Here is a 16,478-nt window from a genome sequence, read left to right as displayed (position 1 = left end):
TCCCAGCTTTCAGAGTAACCGCCGTGTTAGTCTGTATTCGCAAAAAGAAAAGGAGTACTTGTGGCACCTTAGAGACTAACCAATTTATTTGAGCATGAGCTTTCGTGAGCCACAGCTCACTTCAATCCTGGGAGGCTGGAGAAGAAATAGATGGGGCAAAATTATCAGTGCTTCTGAGAATAGAAAGGAAACCAGCCCCCTTCCCTTTTAATACGACTCAAGTGTTCCACATGTTCTATGTGCAGCAAGTGGACACCCTCCAACAATCCCCGATAGAGCGATGACAGTTTTTCTATGTGACCTAGACTGGCAGCAAGAAGGCCGGCACAGACACCGTGGAACCAATCATTTCAACAGCACATGGCAAAAAGCAACTGGCCAGCACGCACTGTTTGCTTTGCACTGAGACGTGGGACCTATGCTTTGCCCTCGTGCAGGAATGCAAAGACATCCGACCCGAGTTCAATCTCTTTCTCCAAGCAGCGTTAGTCTGACATACGCAACACACTCTCCACTAGAGGAGCCAAGTCACTTGAAAGAGCCACAGTCGGGGGTCTCAGATCCATCTCCGAGATGTGGACAGCTCAGCCATCCTTTTCCAGTGTTCTTTTCTCCGAGGTGCTGCTGGTACTTCCCCAAGAGAGATTCACTTCCAGCAAACAATGATGTTGGGATCATTCTCCAGTCTCTCATCCAGCTCTCGGTAGCTCATGCCTGAGGAAGAAGTAAAGAACAACATCTCTGGCACTAACGTGAGTCCACCCTGCCAACCAAAGTCCCTGTTATTGCTGATGGGGGGAAAGGCAGGCAGAGGGGTGACAAGTCAAGACTAGAATGCCTGATTATGTTGCGTTGAGTCCTCAACTCTCATGCTCCAGCCACTGGGTCTTGGTTTGAGCTGAAGAATGGCCAACAGTGAATGCACAGATTCTGGATTTTGTGTCTCCCAGCTTGCTCACTGGAAAAGTAGCTCTAAAACAGAGACCCAGACCAGCCAGATACCACGGTTTGATCCTGGCTATCTCGGCAATTACCATTTCAGTGCTGATGGCCATGTCTGACAAAAGGAAGACTCAATGTAGACTGGCCCTGTGCCAGCTTTCCCCTTTGCCAACCTCTCTCAATCCTCATCTCTGACACCCCCACCTATTGCAATCTTGCCCACAAAACTCCTCACCTCTGACGCCCATTTCAGTTTTAACCCTTTCCAGAGAACATCCTCCCTCGCTGGTACAGCCAGTGATCTCAATGGCTCATGCATCGCTCCCCCTCACCTTTAACTTCCCTATGCCAACCCTTCTCTTAGGCTGTTCCTGAGCAGACACTCCAGTGCCCCAAACAGTCCAGCGGTTGAGATATGGACAGCTATTCCTTCAGTGGGGATCTAATTGAGACCACTAAGTTCGTGCCAGGTGTGGGGCGTACCAATTTTAAATCCAAATCTCCAGAGGACAAAAGGTTAATCCGATACCCTTCTGAGGCGCTCAGCTCTCAAATCCCCTCTTACAGCCAGCTCCCTCTCCAAAACACACCTTTCCATTAAGCCTTTCAGCAATCGCCACGAGATTCCTTCCGCATCTCTCTCTAGCACACGGCTGAACTGTTTGTTCCGCATCTGTTCTAGACTTTAGGCTTCTATGACCTGCAGGGACCCTACTGTGAACATTCCAATATTTTGCAGTCTAAACAGGATTCAAGAAAGGGCCAGGAAAAAAAAAATCAAATGGGTTCTGCTGAAAGGGTCTCCTGAGACGGAACCTCTTCTGGGGCCATGAGTTCCCACTGTTAGGGCCCTGCACGGACGGAAAATGGCTCTCAGCTAGGTTTGTTACAAGGTGAAGTTGGGCAACGTCTGCAAGTTATTTCATTTGATCAAGTGGGTTTGTCTGGTGCCTTGCAACTCCTGCATATTGTTGCAACTCATCCAAATTGCAAGAACAAAATCCCTCCCACAGCAGTACAGAGCCGAATACAATGACTACAGCTCATAGGTGCTTCTGCAGTGCAAATCACAGAGTACCAAATGTTACGGACCTTGAATTAACACCCCCGCCCACTGCCGAGCCATGCTTGGTCTCTTCCCTCTCACTCGCACACAAAGCTGGGTTCCTGTACCTGTTTTACAGCAGATCTCATCATAGCTGTGGCAGCCTGTGTACAGCCGGGCTGGGTGACTTTTCTCATCCCGCACTATCTTCACAGGATACTTCTGGAGCCGCCGGATGAGGCCCTTCATCAAACCAAACTGGATAAGCTTCCTGAGAGAAGAAGGAATTGCTCTCAGAAGGGCTGCCATCCCAGGAAACCCAGAGTTGGAAGGGTGTGTTCACCTGCCACATGGTCTCAAATGCCAGCGGGGCTCAGCTCCAACCCAGCCTCTCCTCCCACCTCCTCGAGCAAAGTCAGAATGCTGAGCAGGTGACCTACCAGCATGTTTGGAGGTTACATAGAGTATCAGGGTTGGAAGGGACCTCAGGAGGTCATCTTGTCCAACCCCCTGCTCAAAGCAGGACCAATCCCCAACTAAATCATCCCAGCCAGGACTTTGTCAAGCCTGGGCTTACAAATATCTAAGGAAGGAGATTCCACCACCTCCCTAGGTAATGCATTCCAGTGTTTCACCTAGTGAAAAAGTTTTTCCTAATATCCAACCTAAACCTCCCCCACTGCAACTTGAGACCATTACTCCTTGTTCTGTCATCAGCTACCACTGAGAACAGTCTAGATCCATCCTCTTTGGAACCCCCTTTCAGGTAGTTGAAAGCAGCTATCAAATCCCCCCTCATTCTTCTCTTCCACAGACTAAACAACCCCAGTTCCCTCAGCCTCTCCTCATAAGTCATGTGTTCCAGTCCCCTAATCATTTTTGTTGCCCTCCGCTGGACGCTTTCCCATTTTTCCACATCCTTCTTGTAGTGTGAGGCCCAAAACTGGACACAGTACTCCAGATGAGGCCTCACCAGTGTCGAATAGAGGGGAATGATCACGTCCCTCAATCTGCTGGCAATGCCCCTACATATACAGCCCAAAATGCCGTTAGCCTTCTTGGTAGAAAGGGCACACTGTTGACTCATATTCAGCTTCTCGTCCACTGTAACCCCTAGGTCCTTTTCTGCAGAACTGCTGCCTAGCCATTCGGTCCCTAGTCTGTAGCGGTGCATGGGAGTCTTCCGTCCTAAGTGCAGGACTCTGCACTTGTCCTTGTTGAACCTCATCAGATTTCTTTTGGCCCAATCCTCTAATTTGTCTAGGTCCCTCTGTATCCTATCCCTACCCTCCAGCGTATCTACCTCTCCTCCCAGTTTAGTGTCATCTGCAAACTTGCTGAGGGTGCAATCCACGCCATCCTCCAGATCATTTATGAAGATACTGAACAAAACCAGCCCACACCAATGGGGAGGACTTCACTTTCTGCTGGCCCAGCAGCTCTAACTGCTGGGTCATGGGGTGAACTATAATCTCAGTACAATTCTGAAAAAGGAAGGCGCTAGAGCATGAAACAATCAGGAGACCTGGGCTCCGCTCCTGCCTCTGCTGCCGCTTCACTGTGAGAGCCTGGGTAAGTCACTGTGCTGATGTGCCTCAGTTTCCCCACCTGTAAAGTTGGGTAAATGATACTGAGGGGTACACTCTAAGCCAGCTCTGCTAACTAGCCATGGGCTTCCCACATCACTGAGCCATTGGCATTCATCTGCGCTTTCACTGGCACACAGCGATGTCATGGCCTCATCCTCAGAGCTTCCTTCGGAAAGGGGATGCAGCCTCAGACCTTTCATCCACTCTCTGGAGCTGCAGGGTGTAGCGGCAGATGAGGTCTCGCACCGTCGTGCCGGGGCTCAGTCCGCAGTAGAGCTGGAAGACGTCTCTCAGACTGGCTCGCTTATGACCTGTGGGGAAGAGACACACCCTGAAGTGACAAAACGGGGGATAGAGCTAAGGAGGAGAATGTCCTGGAGATTAACAGGGCCTGCCCAATCCCTGCGGGGGGGGGGGGGGGGGGAGGGTCTCACTACCATCCCCAAGTTAAATGGTGGTGGAACAGTGTCAACACAGAAATATGGAGCTGCCTTTGTGTGCTCCGCATGTCATGCAGCTGGAATATTGCACCCATCTGAAGGGGGGGAACCTTGGTCAGGACATACAGCTTATCCTAGACTCTGAGATTGTGACATTCTACCAGGACATGTGGGACTTTACAAGACCCCAGGTTAGCATCTCAGCTGAAGGATGATGTCACCTAAAGTGTGAGTATCAGGACCAAGTCCTGCAATGGGACACATCATCCTCGCCTGGAGAAGTGCTCCCAACGCGGCTTCGCTCTTACCAAGCTCATAGGAATGGGCAGACTGGATCAGAGCCAAGGTCCATTCAGCCCAACCACCTGTCTCTGACAGCAGCCAGCACCAGCTGAGTCAGAGAGAGATGTAAAAACTCTGCAGTAGTTGATTTGGGATCATGTGAGGGGCAGATTAAATATCATCCTGGTCTCTAATAGTTAAAGTTGTCTTAACACCTGAAGCACAGGGTTTAATATCCCTTCTAACCGTGTTATCATAGTTAATTATGGTAACTGACTATTCTTGCCGTCCATATAATTATTCAATCCCTTTTTAAATTCTGTTAAATTCTTGGCCTCCACAACATCCCGTGGCAGTGAATTCCACCATATAATTACACACAGTGGGAAAATGTATTTCTTTTCTGAATTTGCCACCTTTTAATTTTATTTGACGTCCTCTTGTTCTTGTGTTAGGACACAGGGGAGAATAGAAACTCCTCACCTCCCTTCTCTAGGCCATTTGTTATTCTATAGACTTCTATCGCGTCCCTCTTCGTCATCTCCTTTCTAAGGTGATGACCCCCCAGTTTTTCTATTCTCACTCTTCTCTGAACCCCTCTGATTCTGCAATATCCTTTTGGAGCAGGGGTGGCCAGAACTATATAACCACTTCAAATGAGGCTTTACCACTGATTTATATAAAGACTTTAGAATAGTCTATTATTCTCCACCCTATTCCTTATTCCTCCAACCATCTGGTTTGCTTTTTTAACTGCAGCTGCCCACTGAGTAGAAGTCTCCATTGATCTGTCTACAATGATGCCCAGGTCCCTTCCTTGAACTGATATAGTTGACTTAGAACCCTGGCAGGCATGGAAGTAGTTAACGTTTTCCCTTCCACTGTGCATTACTCTGCATTTATCAACGCTCAGTTTCATTTACCATTGTGATGCCCACTCACCTCGCTTGGTTAGGTCTCTCTGAAGTTCTTCCCAGCCATCCCTTACCTTGACTAACCTAAATAACTTTGTGGCATCTACAACTTTTGCTGCCTCAATACTCAACCCCTTTGTCAGATCATTAACACATTAACACAGGACCTAGTACACAAACTTGAAGGCCCCGCTACCAGCCTTTTGCCATGAGCAAACTCAAGGGAGAAAGAGCCAGTGCTGAACTGTTGGTTTCCCAGTCCCTAGCAAATCTCTGGAGGAATCAGAAGGCCGTGACGGCATATCCTGGGCCAGCACAATCTTACCATATCTAACTCAGTTCAGGCCTGCTATACCTTGCTTGGTGACATAAGAGAGACATTCTTCCTGGAGGCATTTATCATCCACCAGATCCTGGACTTTAGGTGTGGTACAGTATACATTTGAGTACTGATAAGGAAAGAGAGAGAGAGATGAAATTCCTATTAACCAGAGGCTGCAGAGTTTTAGCTCTGGGCCTAGGATTTAAGCCAAACAACACTAGAGACTCCAAGACAAACAATTTGGTGGAGCCAGCCAAGGAGAAGAACCTGCAGCACACCACCACAGAGCAGCGTAACTGGCACGTGAACCAAAGCACTGTGCTGTCCTGGAAGAATTACCCTCTTCTGCAACTGCATGTCAGAAGCCCAAGATTCTTCCCCTTTCTAAATCTGGCATCGTGAGCCAGTGATTCTGCTCGACCGAATTCTACAGCCACTGCTGCGCCAGGCCTACAGTTCTGCTTATACCCATGTGCGTGTTAGAGCAGATGCGTCCTGTATGCAGCCCTCTCTGCAACAGTACCAGGAACCAGGTGCTATTAAAAGAATATGGGGAAAAACATAGCAGGTCCCATGCATTCAGATGGCCCAGCTCCAGTCATACCACCAAGGACAACAGCAGAGCTGCAGGTCAGTACTAAAGCTTTACAACCCTATTGCAGTTCTTAGTACCAGCCTAGCACTCCCATACTGGTTTTGTCCTAGGTCTTCTCCCAAGAAGGGGCTGTCTGTCCACTAGTGAGGTAGTTTTGTGCTGTGCCTAATATGGGGCCAGCAGACTCCTTCCAAGAGAGACCAGAGCTCCAGAGGTGAAAGGTCACAAGTGCCAGGCTAATAATGGGCTGGAATCTTTTGCTCCTAGCCATACGCACCTGAAGTATGGAGACCAGAGTCACCACCCCATAGTATCTGCAAGACAGACAATGAAACATTAGAAATCACCGATTATAGATTCAAACACCAGCCTCTTCCCTAGTGAAGGCACAGGTTTTATTACTCTCCACTAGCTGCAGGCTGGGTTTTCTGTAGTGCTCCCTCTACAGGGAACTCTGCAGGGAATTTCTTCTAAATTCAGAATCCCATGTGTCAAGGGGATCGGGATGCAGGGCTAAAGTCAGAACTGGGGGCGAGAAGGGTGGGTATATGGATCTGTGTGAGTGTTCTGATCAGGGACCCTTCTCCTTCCCGATGCCCTAGGTCTTCGCACTTACAGCAGGTTCTGGATAGCAATTCGCACCAAATTGAGCTCCACGTCAGCTTCAGCAGAGATTTTCTGGATGTGTCGAAATCCATCAATGTATGGCAGGATCTAAGGAGGCAGCACGTGAGAGTGATCAGACCAAAGAGTGGAACATCTGCACGAGAAACCCCCTATAGAGACATCAAGGGGAGCGTGCGTGTGAGGGAAATCTAGTGTGTTTTCAGATTGATAATGACAGGTTTCAGAGTTGCAGCCGTGTTAGTCTGTATCCGCAAAAAGAAAAGGAGTACTTGTGGCACCTCAGAGACTAACAAATTTATCTGAGCATAAGCTTATGCTCAAATAAATTTGTTAGTCTTTAAAGTGCCACAAGTACTCCTTTTCTTTTTGCAGATTGATAAAGTAATCTATGACCACAAACAATTAAATGACTCAATCATCATTGCATGGTTATTGCATGTGGTCACTATGGGGCAGAGTTATGGTTGTTTAGGTACCTTACCTGTGCATTAGTTACACTGATATGTTTGGATTTCTCTTGAGTTAACCTTAGCTCTATGTTTCCTGTGTTTATAACGTTTGGTCTGAGGAAAGTCACAACATCCCTGCAATGTTTTTTACCCATAAGTGACCGATACATACTCTCAATGGTATCTCTGTCTTAAGGTAGCTTTTTTAACATGAGACAGTGATATGGTTCTGTGCACCAGACACGTGCACTTCTAACATCCAAGAACTCTTGTATCCAACTTCAAAATCACATTTACTGGGAAGAGCAAATTATATCATTATAGAACTGAACAAAAAAGGCACAGGCCACCTTCGGCCAGATTTTCCAGTAAACGTGGTCCATGCACAAAGGGTCAATGAGACCATCAGAAGAGATTTAACATGGACACTAGATACCGTGCTTTCATAAACATACAGCTAAGGGTAGCATAACATCCCTCCTTTACCTGTAAAGGGTTAATCAATCATAGAATATCAGGGTTGGAAGGGACCTCAGTAGGTCATCTAGTCCAACCCCCTGCTCAAAGCAGGACCAATCCCCAATTTTTGTCCCAGATCCCTAAACGGCCCCCTCAAGGATTGAACTCACAACCCTGGGTTTAGCAGGCCAATGCTCAAACCACTGAGCTATCCCTCCCCATTAACCTAGTTTCAGAGTAGCAGCAGTGTTAGTCTGTATTCGCAAAAAGAAAAAGGAGTACTTGTGGCACCTTAGAGACTAATCAATTTATTTGAGCATAAGCTACGAAAACTTATGCTCAAATAAATTTGTTAGTCTCTAAGGTGCCACAAGTACTCCTTTTCTTCTTTCTATTAACCTAGTTGGCACCTGACCAGAAGGACCAATTGGGAGGTAAGATACTTTCAAATGGGGGGGGGGCAGGGAGGCGGAGGTTTTTGTTTGTGCTTTTGTTGTTCTCTACCGAGACAAAGAGAGACCAAGCAAGTAATCCAACTCCTACTGAATGATACATCTAAAATTACAGAAATAGTAAGTAATAGCAAGGAAATGTGTTAGATTATCTTTTGTTTTAGCTTGTGAATTTCCCCTAGGCTAAGAGGGAGGTTTATTCCTGGGGTTTTTTTTTTTGTTTTTTTTTTTGTAACTTTAAAGTTTTGCCTAGAGGGGAATCCTCTGTGTTTTGAATCTGATTACCCTGTAAAGTTACCTTCCATCCTGATTTTACAGAGGTGCGTTTTTACTTTTTCTTTATAATAAAGTTCTGCTTTTAAGAACCTGATTGGTTTTTAGTGTCCTAAAAACCCAAGGGGCTGGTCTGTGCTCCCCTTGTTTACTCTCAAGCCTCCCCAGGAACAGTCAGGGGAAGGGACTTGGGGTGATATTTTGGGGAAACAGGAACTCCAAGTGGTCCTTTTCCTAAATCTTTGTCAAACTCACTTGGTTGTGGCAGCGATATCGTTCCAAAGACAAGGAAGAATTTGTGCCTTGGGGAAACTTTTAACCTAAGCTGGTAGAAATAAGCTTAGGGGGACTTTCATGCAGGTCCCAACATCTGTACCTTAGAGTTCAGAGTGGGGAGGGAACCCTGATACGTGCTGAATAAGAATACAGGACAACCTCACTATAAACACATGCACCTCTGTATTCCATCCCTGTTTGGAAGTGTCTGCAACTGGAGAGCAGAGTTCCATGCTATTTAACACTTTGTTAACCAGCCCTAGTCACTGGATGGACACTTCCCCATAAAGGACATCTTTGCTTGATTTGGACAGCGTTAGCAACAGTCGGTGCCATTTATCACATGTTCACTGGGAATGGTTCAGCACAGGCATACCACTGCAATCAGTAAAGTCTTCTCCACAAAAGGGATCAAGCTCCCCAGTCCTAGGACCCTGGGAAGGCCGGGCTGCTACCCAATAGCATTCTCCTTCCTCTTGTCTCCCAAGCAAGGGATTTATAGCCCCAGAAAAGGGCTACGGGTTGCTGAACTGTGGTAACCCCTTGCTCACTGGGCACCAGGTAGTGCAACAGCCCTGTCACATCTCCATTCAGCTAATGGAGTCGCTGGGATGGGAGATGACCCCATTAGAATGTCCCCCCTGCTTAGCCCCGCCCAGATGAAGCAGACAGACCTGCTGAGTGGTGAGATCCCACTGGGCATTGAAAAAATCATCCTTGTCCAGGGTGAAGACAGGCACATCGTACTCTTGCACAATCGGAGGGTCTGGCCGCTGCTCGATCACTTTCAGGTGAATGGTGTTCGATTCATCTAGGGAGGAGGAGATGAAAGCACTCAGTTTTGCTAGGAAACACCTGCTGTGTCTCTCAACTTTCCCAACCAAAATCAGCCCTGCTGTAACAGTGCAATGGGAACTGCACCCGCTGCTGACATCACGGCAAGATTTGACCCTCAGATGCCAACCTCCCCTTCCATCCTCTGTGCAAGACTCTGTTACAGCAATCTGGTCCAGCAGTTCTCAAACTTTTGTACTGGTGACCCCTTTCACATAGCAAGCCTCTGAGTGTGACCCCCCCTTATAAATTAAAAACACTTTTTTATATATTTAACACCATTATAAATGCTGGATGCAAAGCAGGATTTGGAGTGGAGGTGGACAGCTTGCGACTTCCCATGTAATAACCTTGTGACCCCCTGAGGGGTCCAGATCCCCAGTTTGAGAACCCCTGATCTGGTCAGTATAGAGCAGCTGCCCTTTTCTTCCCAGCAGTAGCCAATTCCGCTGTAATCACAGCCCATTAGCACTCCAGGGATGGCAGAGGCAATAAGGGAGCAGTGCACTCCCGCAGTGCATCTAACTCCCTTCTTTCCCCTGTGCTCCTCCCCCATGAAGGTCACACAAGCTACACTTCAAATACCCCAAAACAAAACAGCACAAGGGTGGGGTACAGGTGGAGCTGCAAGTCGGACCCTCCACCCCCAAACTACAAACACAATATCAGGCAGCTCCTCTGCCTCAGACAGGATCCCCTAGTGGGGTGATGCTAAGGGACTCATTGTGAAGCTGGGAAGGGACAGAGAAAGAGACTACATTGCAGCTGGATGTCCAGCGAACCTACCTATTGGCAAGGTACATTTCCCAGTGGCGTTGAGTTCCTCCAGGAGGATGGTCATTATTGGCACCAGCTTTTGTTTACTCTCTTCATTGGAGATGAAGCCACTTTCCAGCTAGGAGAGAACAGGGTCAGTGTCATTGCCTCTCAATAGCAGCAAGCCACCTCGCATCTCTCTATAAAGCTGCCATGGAGCTGTTATGCAGGCAATACGATAAGGAAACCCCACTGGTATTTTTTCCTTTGTTCTTTTCTTACTTATAGTTTGATCCTGGAAACCTGTCACTCACCTAATTAATGACAAATCTCCCCTTTAAACCATGATGTGTTATACAGGATCAAGTGGTGAAATCCTGGCTCCAGTGAAGTCTCAAACTCCCATCGACTTCAATGGATTTCATCTAAGGAATTATTTTTTAGGGCCGTAAGCAAGCACAGAGGCCTGAAAGGATGTTTTTAACTTGAGAAATATTAAGAGTATCATGACAAGGAGAAATGGTCAGTGCTTTGGAGTACAAATAGTCTGCTTGAATGATGTCTTTCTCCTCTTCAGAAAAGATGCCAAACTCATTCAGAGCACCCACGTAATCTGGATTCATTTTGAGGGCATACATGAAGAGTTTATGGGCTTTCTCACGCTTCCCCTGCCGTTTCATTTCAAGGGCTTGATTCAAAGCTGCTTTGGCTTCTAATTTGATATCTGGGGAGGGTTTGGATTTCAGCACCAGCAGCTCTAATCCACTTGAAGTCACGCTGAGTCCAGTTGTCTGCCCTGTGTGCCTGGTAATCCCTACATAGCCTACTCCCAATTTAGTTTTCAGGAAGGAGAGTCCTTTGAGCACTGCCTGACACTGCTCTTCTACCGCAGCCAGTGGTTTTCCATGGCTTTGTTGGCAGATCTGTGGGAATGATCAGGGATGTTTACCATGGGCTGTTAATACCTTACTTGAAAGTGTAAGCTTCTATTCAAAGTGTTGCTAAGGAAGAAACAACACAATTGCGTCCCTTGATCCTAAACAACACACATCCTCACCTGAACTACAAGCTTCCCTATACAGTCATTATGGTCACGTGCATGATTCTCAAAGTGCATAGTTTATACCATTTACTGTTAAAAAGGAAATTTTAAATTAATGAACTCATACTTAATAGAAACAAACCACCCCCATATTATTTATTATCAATCACTGAAACTGGCTAACTTAAAATAGTCTTATTTCTAACAAAAAGTGGCTGGAGTTTCTCCATTATGAGAACTCAGTTTCCCAGGAAATGGACCAGAGAAAATAGTGAGAAAGACACTACCTGACATTTCAATTTGTTTAAACAAACAAACAAAAAGTGAATGGGCGTTGCATTATGTGCTTTTTAATTAACCATTGGAACAGTTTACCAAGGCTGGCAGTGGATTCTCCCTGTTTTTAAATCAATGTTGTCTGTTTTTCTAAAAGCTCTACCCTAGGAAGTTCTCTGGCCTGTGTTATACAGGAGGTCAGACTAGATGATTACAGCAATCCATTCTGGCTTGGAATCTATGAACAACAATAAGGCCTTGCCTACACTGCCACTTTACAGCGCTACAACTTTCTCGCTCAGGGGTGTGAAAAAAAACACACACCCCTGAGCGCTGAAAGTTACAGCGCTGTAAAGCTAGTGTAGACAGTGCACCAGCACTGGCAGCTACTCCCCTCGTGGGGGCGGTATTTTTACAGTGCTGGGAGAGCTCTCTCCCAGTGCTGGTGCCGCAACTACACAGTCACGTTAAAGTGCTGCCATGGCAGCACTTTAACGCTGCTAGTGAAAACACACCCTAAAGTGCACCCATGCACACACAATGGGGAAGAGTTGGGGTTACAGACACACAACCCTGACTATAAAAACACTTAACAGCACAACCACAGCATTCTCTTAACATGTTTTTATATGTAATCACGTAAAAAAGTGGGAATTTGCTGTAATATTTTTATGAGCCCATGTGTGCCTCAGTTTCCCCTATAAAAACAACAAGGAGTCCGGTGGCACCTTAAAGACTAACAGATTTTTTTGGGCATAAGCTTTCGTGGGTAAAAAACTACTTCTTCAGATGCATGGAGTGAAAATTACAGATGCAGGCATTATATACTGACACATGAAGAGCAGGGAGTTACCTCACAAGTCAGTCAGTATATAATGCCTGCATCTGTAATTTTCACTCCATGCATCTGAAGAAGTAGTTTTTTACCCACAAAAGCTTATGCCCAAAAAAATCTGTTAGTCTTTAAGGTGCCACCGGATTCCTTGTTGTTTTTGTGGATACAGACTAACACGGCTACCCCGATTCTAGTTTCCCCTACGTTTTGCATGGTTACCCAATGTGGGGAAAAAGGACTATTTGCTCTCAGGGCAGGCTGGGAGACACAGGTATGAATGTGGCCTAGCTGTCTGAGCATGAATGGGTCATTGGAAAAGGACTGGCTGACACCAGCCCCATATCAATGGGAAATCTGAGATGAGTAGAAAACCTAGTCACCAGGACACTGACATGTAGCAACCAACGATCCTGAGGGAGATGGATTTCCCCACCTCACAGCAGGGAAGCTGAGCAGAGACTCCCAGCTCGATAACAAAGGACTGGGAAGGTTCAATCTAAATAGACGATCAGACCGCGTGGCCTACCCTGTGTAGGTAGGACAAGACCTCTTGGAGGTCTGGCACATCAAAGGGGTTTCTCCTAGAGATTGTTCTAAAGCTGGAGGGGTGGGGGGACATAGCACCAAACCTGTGGATCCGCATTAGGTATTGAACGGGTGCATCATTGCCACATCTGACCTCTAAGGTAGTGAGATAGCCAGCCAGTTTCTTCACAATGGGTTCCAATGCACAAGTCTTGGCTCTAGCATCACAAACAAAGCCCAGATTGAAGAGCAGAGCGTTCCGGCTGTATTTTTTGTGCTCGATACAAACCGGGCAGCCAATCAGCTTCTTCTCCATAGCAGTCCTATCAAAGAAAAACAGGCACAAGCCGTCAACTGCGATTGTTCTGGAAGCACTGGTCAGAACTCCATAGTGAAGGATTTTTCTTTTAAAATAGACACTCCTTTGCTTTGTATGAAAAATACAACGGATCCTCCCCAAACTTACAGCCCTTACTCGGAGCCCAGAATGAACTTTCTGAGAATTTAGAAATAAACGCGTTCATCAGTTTACGAGTGAGAGTCATTTAAGAAATTTAGCATCTGTGCCAGGCTTTGTCCTGAATTCTCTTAACAGAAAAACGCAGATTCTTCAAAGTTTCCATGTAGTTAAAATTCATTGAAATCTTGTGCACAGACTGTAATTAAATTATTAAAAATGGTGATTGCTCATTGCTATGATTATACAGGCTACAAACAGGTTCAGGCCACCAGCTCAGGTGACTTAATGAAGTGGGGCCAAAGTTAACAACCGCAACTCACAAGAACGGACCTCTGTTCTTTATTTTTCTCCTTTAGCAATCTAGCCTTCTGCCTCTTCAGAAGGTCCCTGTTCCCCTATAAGCACTGACGGCATGGTTTCAACAGCACTTGTCTTGAACAGCTTGATTCCTGCTGGACCTGCCAAGCAACAAGCTGTGGGCCTCATCTCTTAGCTAGGACTGGTGAAAGGTGATAGGAGTCTCTCCTATCCAGGTCTATTTATACACAGAGGAGCTACTGCTCAAGCAGTGGCAAAGAAAGCTTCTCTCAACCCACATGCCTCCCCCTTGACCTGAAGGTGCCATCACTAGAGGTGAAAGCACAGATTAAAATCTCCATGCTCCAGTCCATCCTTGGCCTCTCTCCGAGACAGAAGAAAGGGGTCCCAAGGAGTGTAGTGGTGGGTTTTGTGACATGGAAACTTGTCTGCTGGGAAATGGACCAAGATCCACAAGTCATATCACGCAGGCCACCAGTCAGCTATCAGATGGGTACAGCGGTCAGTCACCTCTGGGTTGAGCAGGGTGAAAAGCCTTGGGGAGCCAGAGCTCTGCTTTGAGACTGTGGGTGCAGTTCTAGGTGGTACTCACACTGTGATGAGCTTGTTCTGCAGCTCGGGTTTGGTGATGATGTACACCTGGACTGTGTCAAAGAGTTCTCGGGATATGAAATCCTCTGGGACCTGCATGGCCAAGGAAACAATAAAGTATCACTGAAGAGCCAAGAGACATAACCCTACAGTCTCATAAGAAACCCTAGCAACAGGATACAGGCAGGACAAGGAGAGCGAGCACCTGTGAAAAGTCACTTTTGTAGAGAGACACAAGATGTCACAGTATAAAATGTCACAGTTCAGCTGAAGACACACACAGGGCCCAGCTGCAGGCCCTTGACTCATGGGGCCACCATTGGCTGGGTGCTGGATACAGCATAGACTGAATTCCCTCAGTTCATTGCCTGATTGAATACCCAATAGACCCCCGCCCCAAATACTCTGGCATCACTGACCTGGTAGGTTATTTTAGGCCCCAGCGTTGGGTGAAATTCACTGAAGAAGATGCACTCAATTCTGCTGCTGCTGTCCATGGTTATTGCTGCAAGAGATACAACACAGAACTGATGCTTACCAAAAGACCAATCGAGTAGATTCTCTTTGGATTCTCTTCTCTTGGTCTTTTCCTTCCTCTCCCACGGAGAATGTTAGTGCAATAAAAATAATACAAACCTTACATTAATGCAAATTTTCAAATTCACAAGACTCATGTGTTCCAAAGCTGAGTTACAGCAGCTGTAAATCTGGCCTACGTGATATATACAAACTCTGAAATTAATGCCATGTGTGATAATACACATGCATTAGAGGGACAGGTAGCGTATAAAATATCCCAGCCTTTGACACAGCACTAGCATGGCTTTATGCACTGAATTCCAGTGCAATCACCATACTAGTAGCTGAGCCCTATCTCATTAACAAAGTCACTTTACATCAAAACAGGCCGTTGCCTCTCCTTCCAGTCCAGCAGTTACTTATGTGAAGCAACACTTTAACACACCTACTGCCCACTGGAAGTTGACTGTACATGCAAAATATAAATTATTCCCTGACTTCTACATGATTAAAACATTAACTTGAAAGGTGACCTGCAAAGGTACACAAAAATGGAATAGAATTATGATATCATAAAAAGCAAGAGTGAAAGTTTAGCAACTGCAAGAGAAAGGAGTCTTAGAATATTTAAAACTTTTTTTCCTCAGGCGCAGGAGCAGGGGCAGGGGGTGAATTTTAGGCATAAATATTCAACAAAAGCAAACTTTTTTTTTTGTTTTTTAGTATTAAAGTTTAACATGAGCTTTTTGCAAAGATTCATGTTGCAAAGCGCAAACTCGCAAGTTTTATGGACCATGAACATAAAGGTAAAACTGAAGTTAATGTTCAAATGCAAATTAATATCCACAGAACATTTCCCTCCCCCTTAGCCACACTTCTTTTGCTCAGTGCTACAGCTGCTAATACCTAAAACGTCTATACCATTGATCATCCCAGGGTGTCAGCGCATTAGTGCGGCTGGGTGAATATCGTCACCGCACTGTACAGAGACATAAAGCCTGCTTAAGAGCATACAGCAAGCTGGGGAAAGGGACTCTGGAGTCCTGGCCCTGTGAGCTAGCGACTTAACTCCCTTCCCCACGATGGGGATAGAACCCAGGAGTGCTGGTTCCCACCCCCACCAGACCCTCTCCCCTCCCAGAGCCAGCACAGATCCCAGCAGTCCTGGCTCCCGCCCAGGCTGAGCGCACACCCTGGGCTCTCAGCTCTGGGTGGCGCAGGGGTGCCCGTGCTCTAGGCGTAGGGGGAAGGGAACTGTCCACGTGACGTGCGCTAGACGGGGGGGGGCAAACAGCCGCGCCCAAGCGACCCTACAACAACCCGGCGCAGGGCCCCAGCCTTTGCAACTCAGCCGCAGACACGAAACCAATCACCTACCCAACGTCGCACATGCGCACACAGCCGCCGCCTAAGCCAGCGCAGGAGCCCTCTCACCCGAGCTTTTCGACAGGTGCATGCGCAAGCTAGCAAGAGGTCACTCCCCACCGGCCGATCTACGCATGCGCACTGAAGGCTCGCCCGCATAGGACTAGAACGCCCCTCCTTTTGTCACATGTTCCTGGAGCATGAAGGCGAAGTCGCCGTGACAGGAGGTCGGGTGGGTCTTACGGATGATAGACAGAAAAGTTTAGCCACTCAGAGGCGCTAGAAGGCGGGT

The 16,478-nt window shown here is 46.9% G+C and overlaps 1 protein-coding gene across 7 annotated transcripts; it reads right to left on the bottom strand.

The window, feature by feature from the left end:
• Positions 1-68: 68 nt before the first annotated feature.
• Positions 69-16,326, bottom strand: NPRL2 (NPR2 like, GATOR1 complex subunit). Of its 7 annotated transcripts, none has more exons than XM_048859333.2 (13): positions 16,199-16,326; positions 14,722-14,807; positions 14,304-14,395; positions 13,088-13,256; positions 10,286-10,394; positions 9,340-9,476; positions 6,746-6,843; positions 6,407-6,443; positions 5,568-5,661; positions 3,770-3,887; positions 2,116-2,258; positions 1,533-1,642; positions 69-714 (listed from the first exon to the last, which is right to left on the bottom strand). In XM_048859333.2, the coding sequence occupies exons 2-13, from the start codon at positions 14,797-14,799 to the stop codon at positions 709-711; spliced, it is 1,191 nt and encodes a 396-aa protein (XP_048715290.1). In that variant the 5' UTR covers positions 14,800-14,807; positions 16,199-16,326; the 3' UTR covers positions 69-708. The 7 variants fall into 7 exon arrangements, with proteins under 7 accessions (XP_048715290.1, XP_048715291.1, XP_048715284.2 ...); XM_048859334.2 differs by lacking the exon at positions 16,199-16,326 and adding an exon at positions 16,014-16,176; XM_048859327.2 differs by lacking the exon at positions 16,199-16,326 and adding an exon at positions 15,728-15,955.
• Positions 16,327-16,478: the final 152 nt, after the last annotated feature.

The sequence above is a fragment of the Caretta caretta genome, chromosome 7 (genome assembly GCF_965140235.1).
Source record: "Caretta caretta isolate rCarCar2 chromosome 7, rCarCar1.hap1, whole genome shotgun sequence".
In the NCBI taxonomy this organism is placed as follows: Eukaryota; Metazoa; Chordata; order Testudines; family Cheloniidae; genus Caretta; species Caretta caretta.
This window is presented reverse-complemented; position numbering and strand designations above follow the sequence as displayed.

Coding starts and splice junctions, on each gene's coding strand:
- NPRL2 (XM_048859327.2), bottom strand. CDS start 15,752: ATGATCAATGGTATAGACGTTTTAG. Junction 10,395..13,087: donor GCTATCTCACTACCTTAGAG/GTCAGATGTGGC, acceptor GTTCTCTCCTAG/CTGGAAAGTGGCTTCATCTC. Junction 6,444..6,745: donor ATTGCTATCCAGAACCTGCT/GTAAGTGCGAAG, acceptor TCTGTCTTGCAG/ATACTATGGGGTGGTGACTC.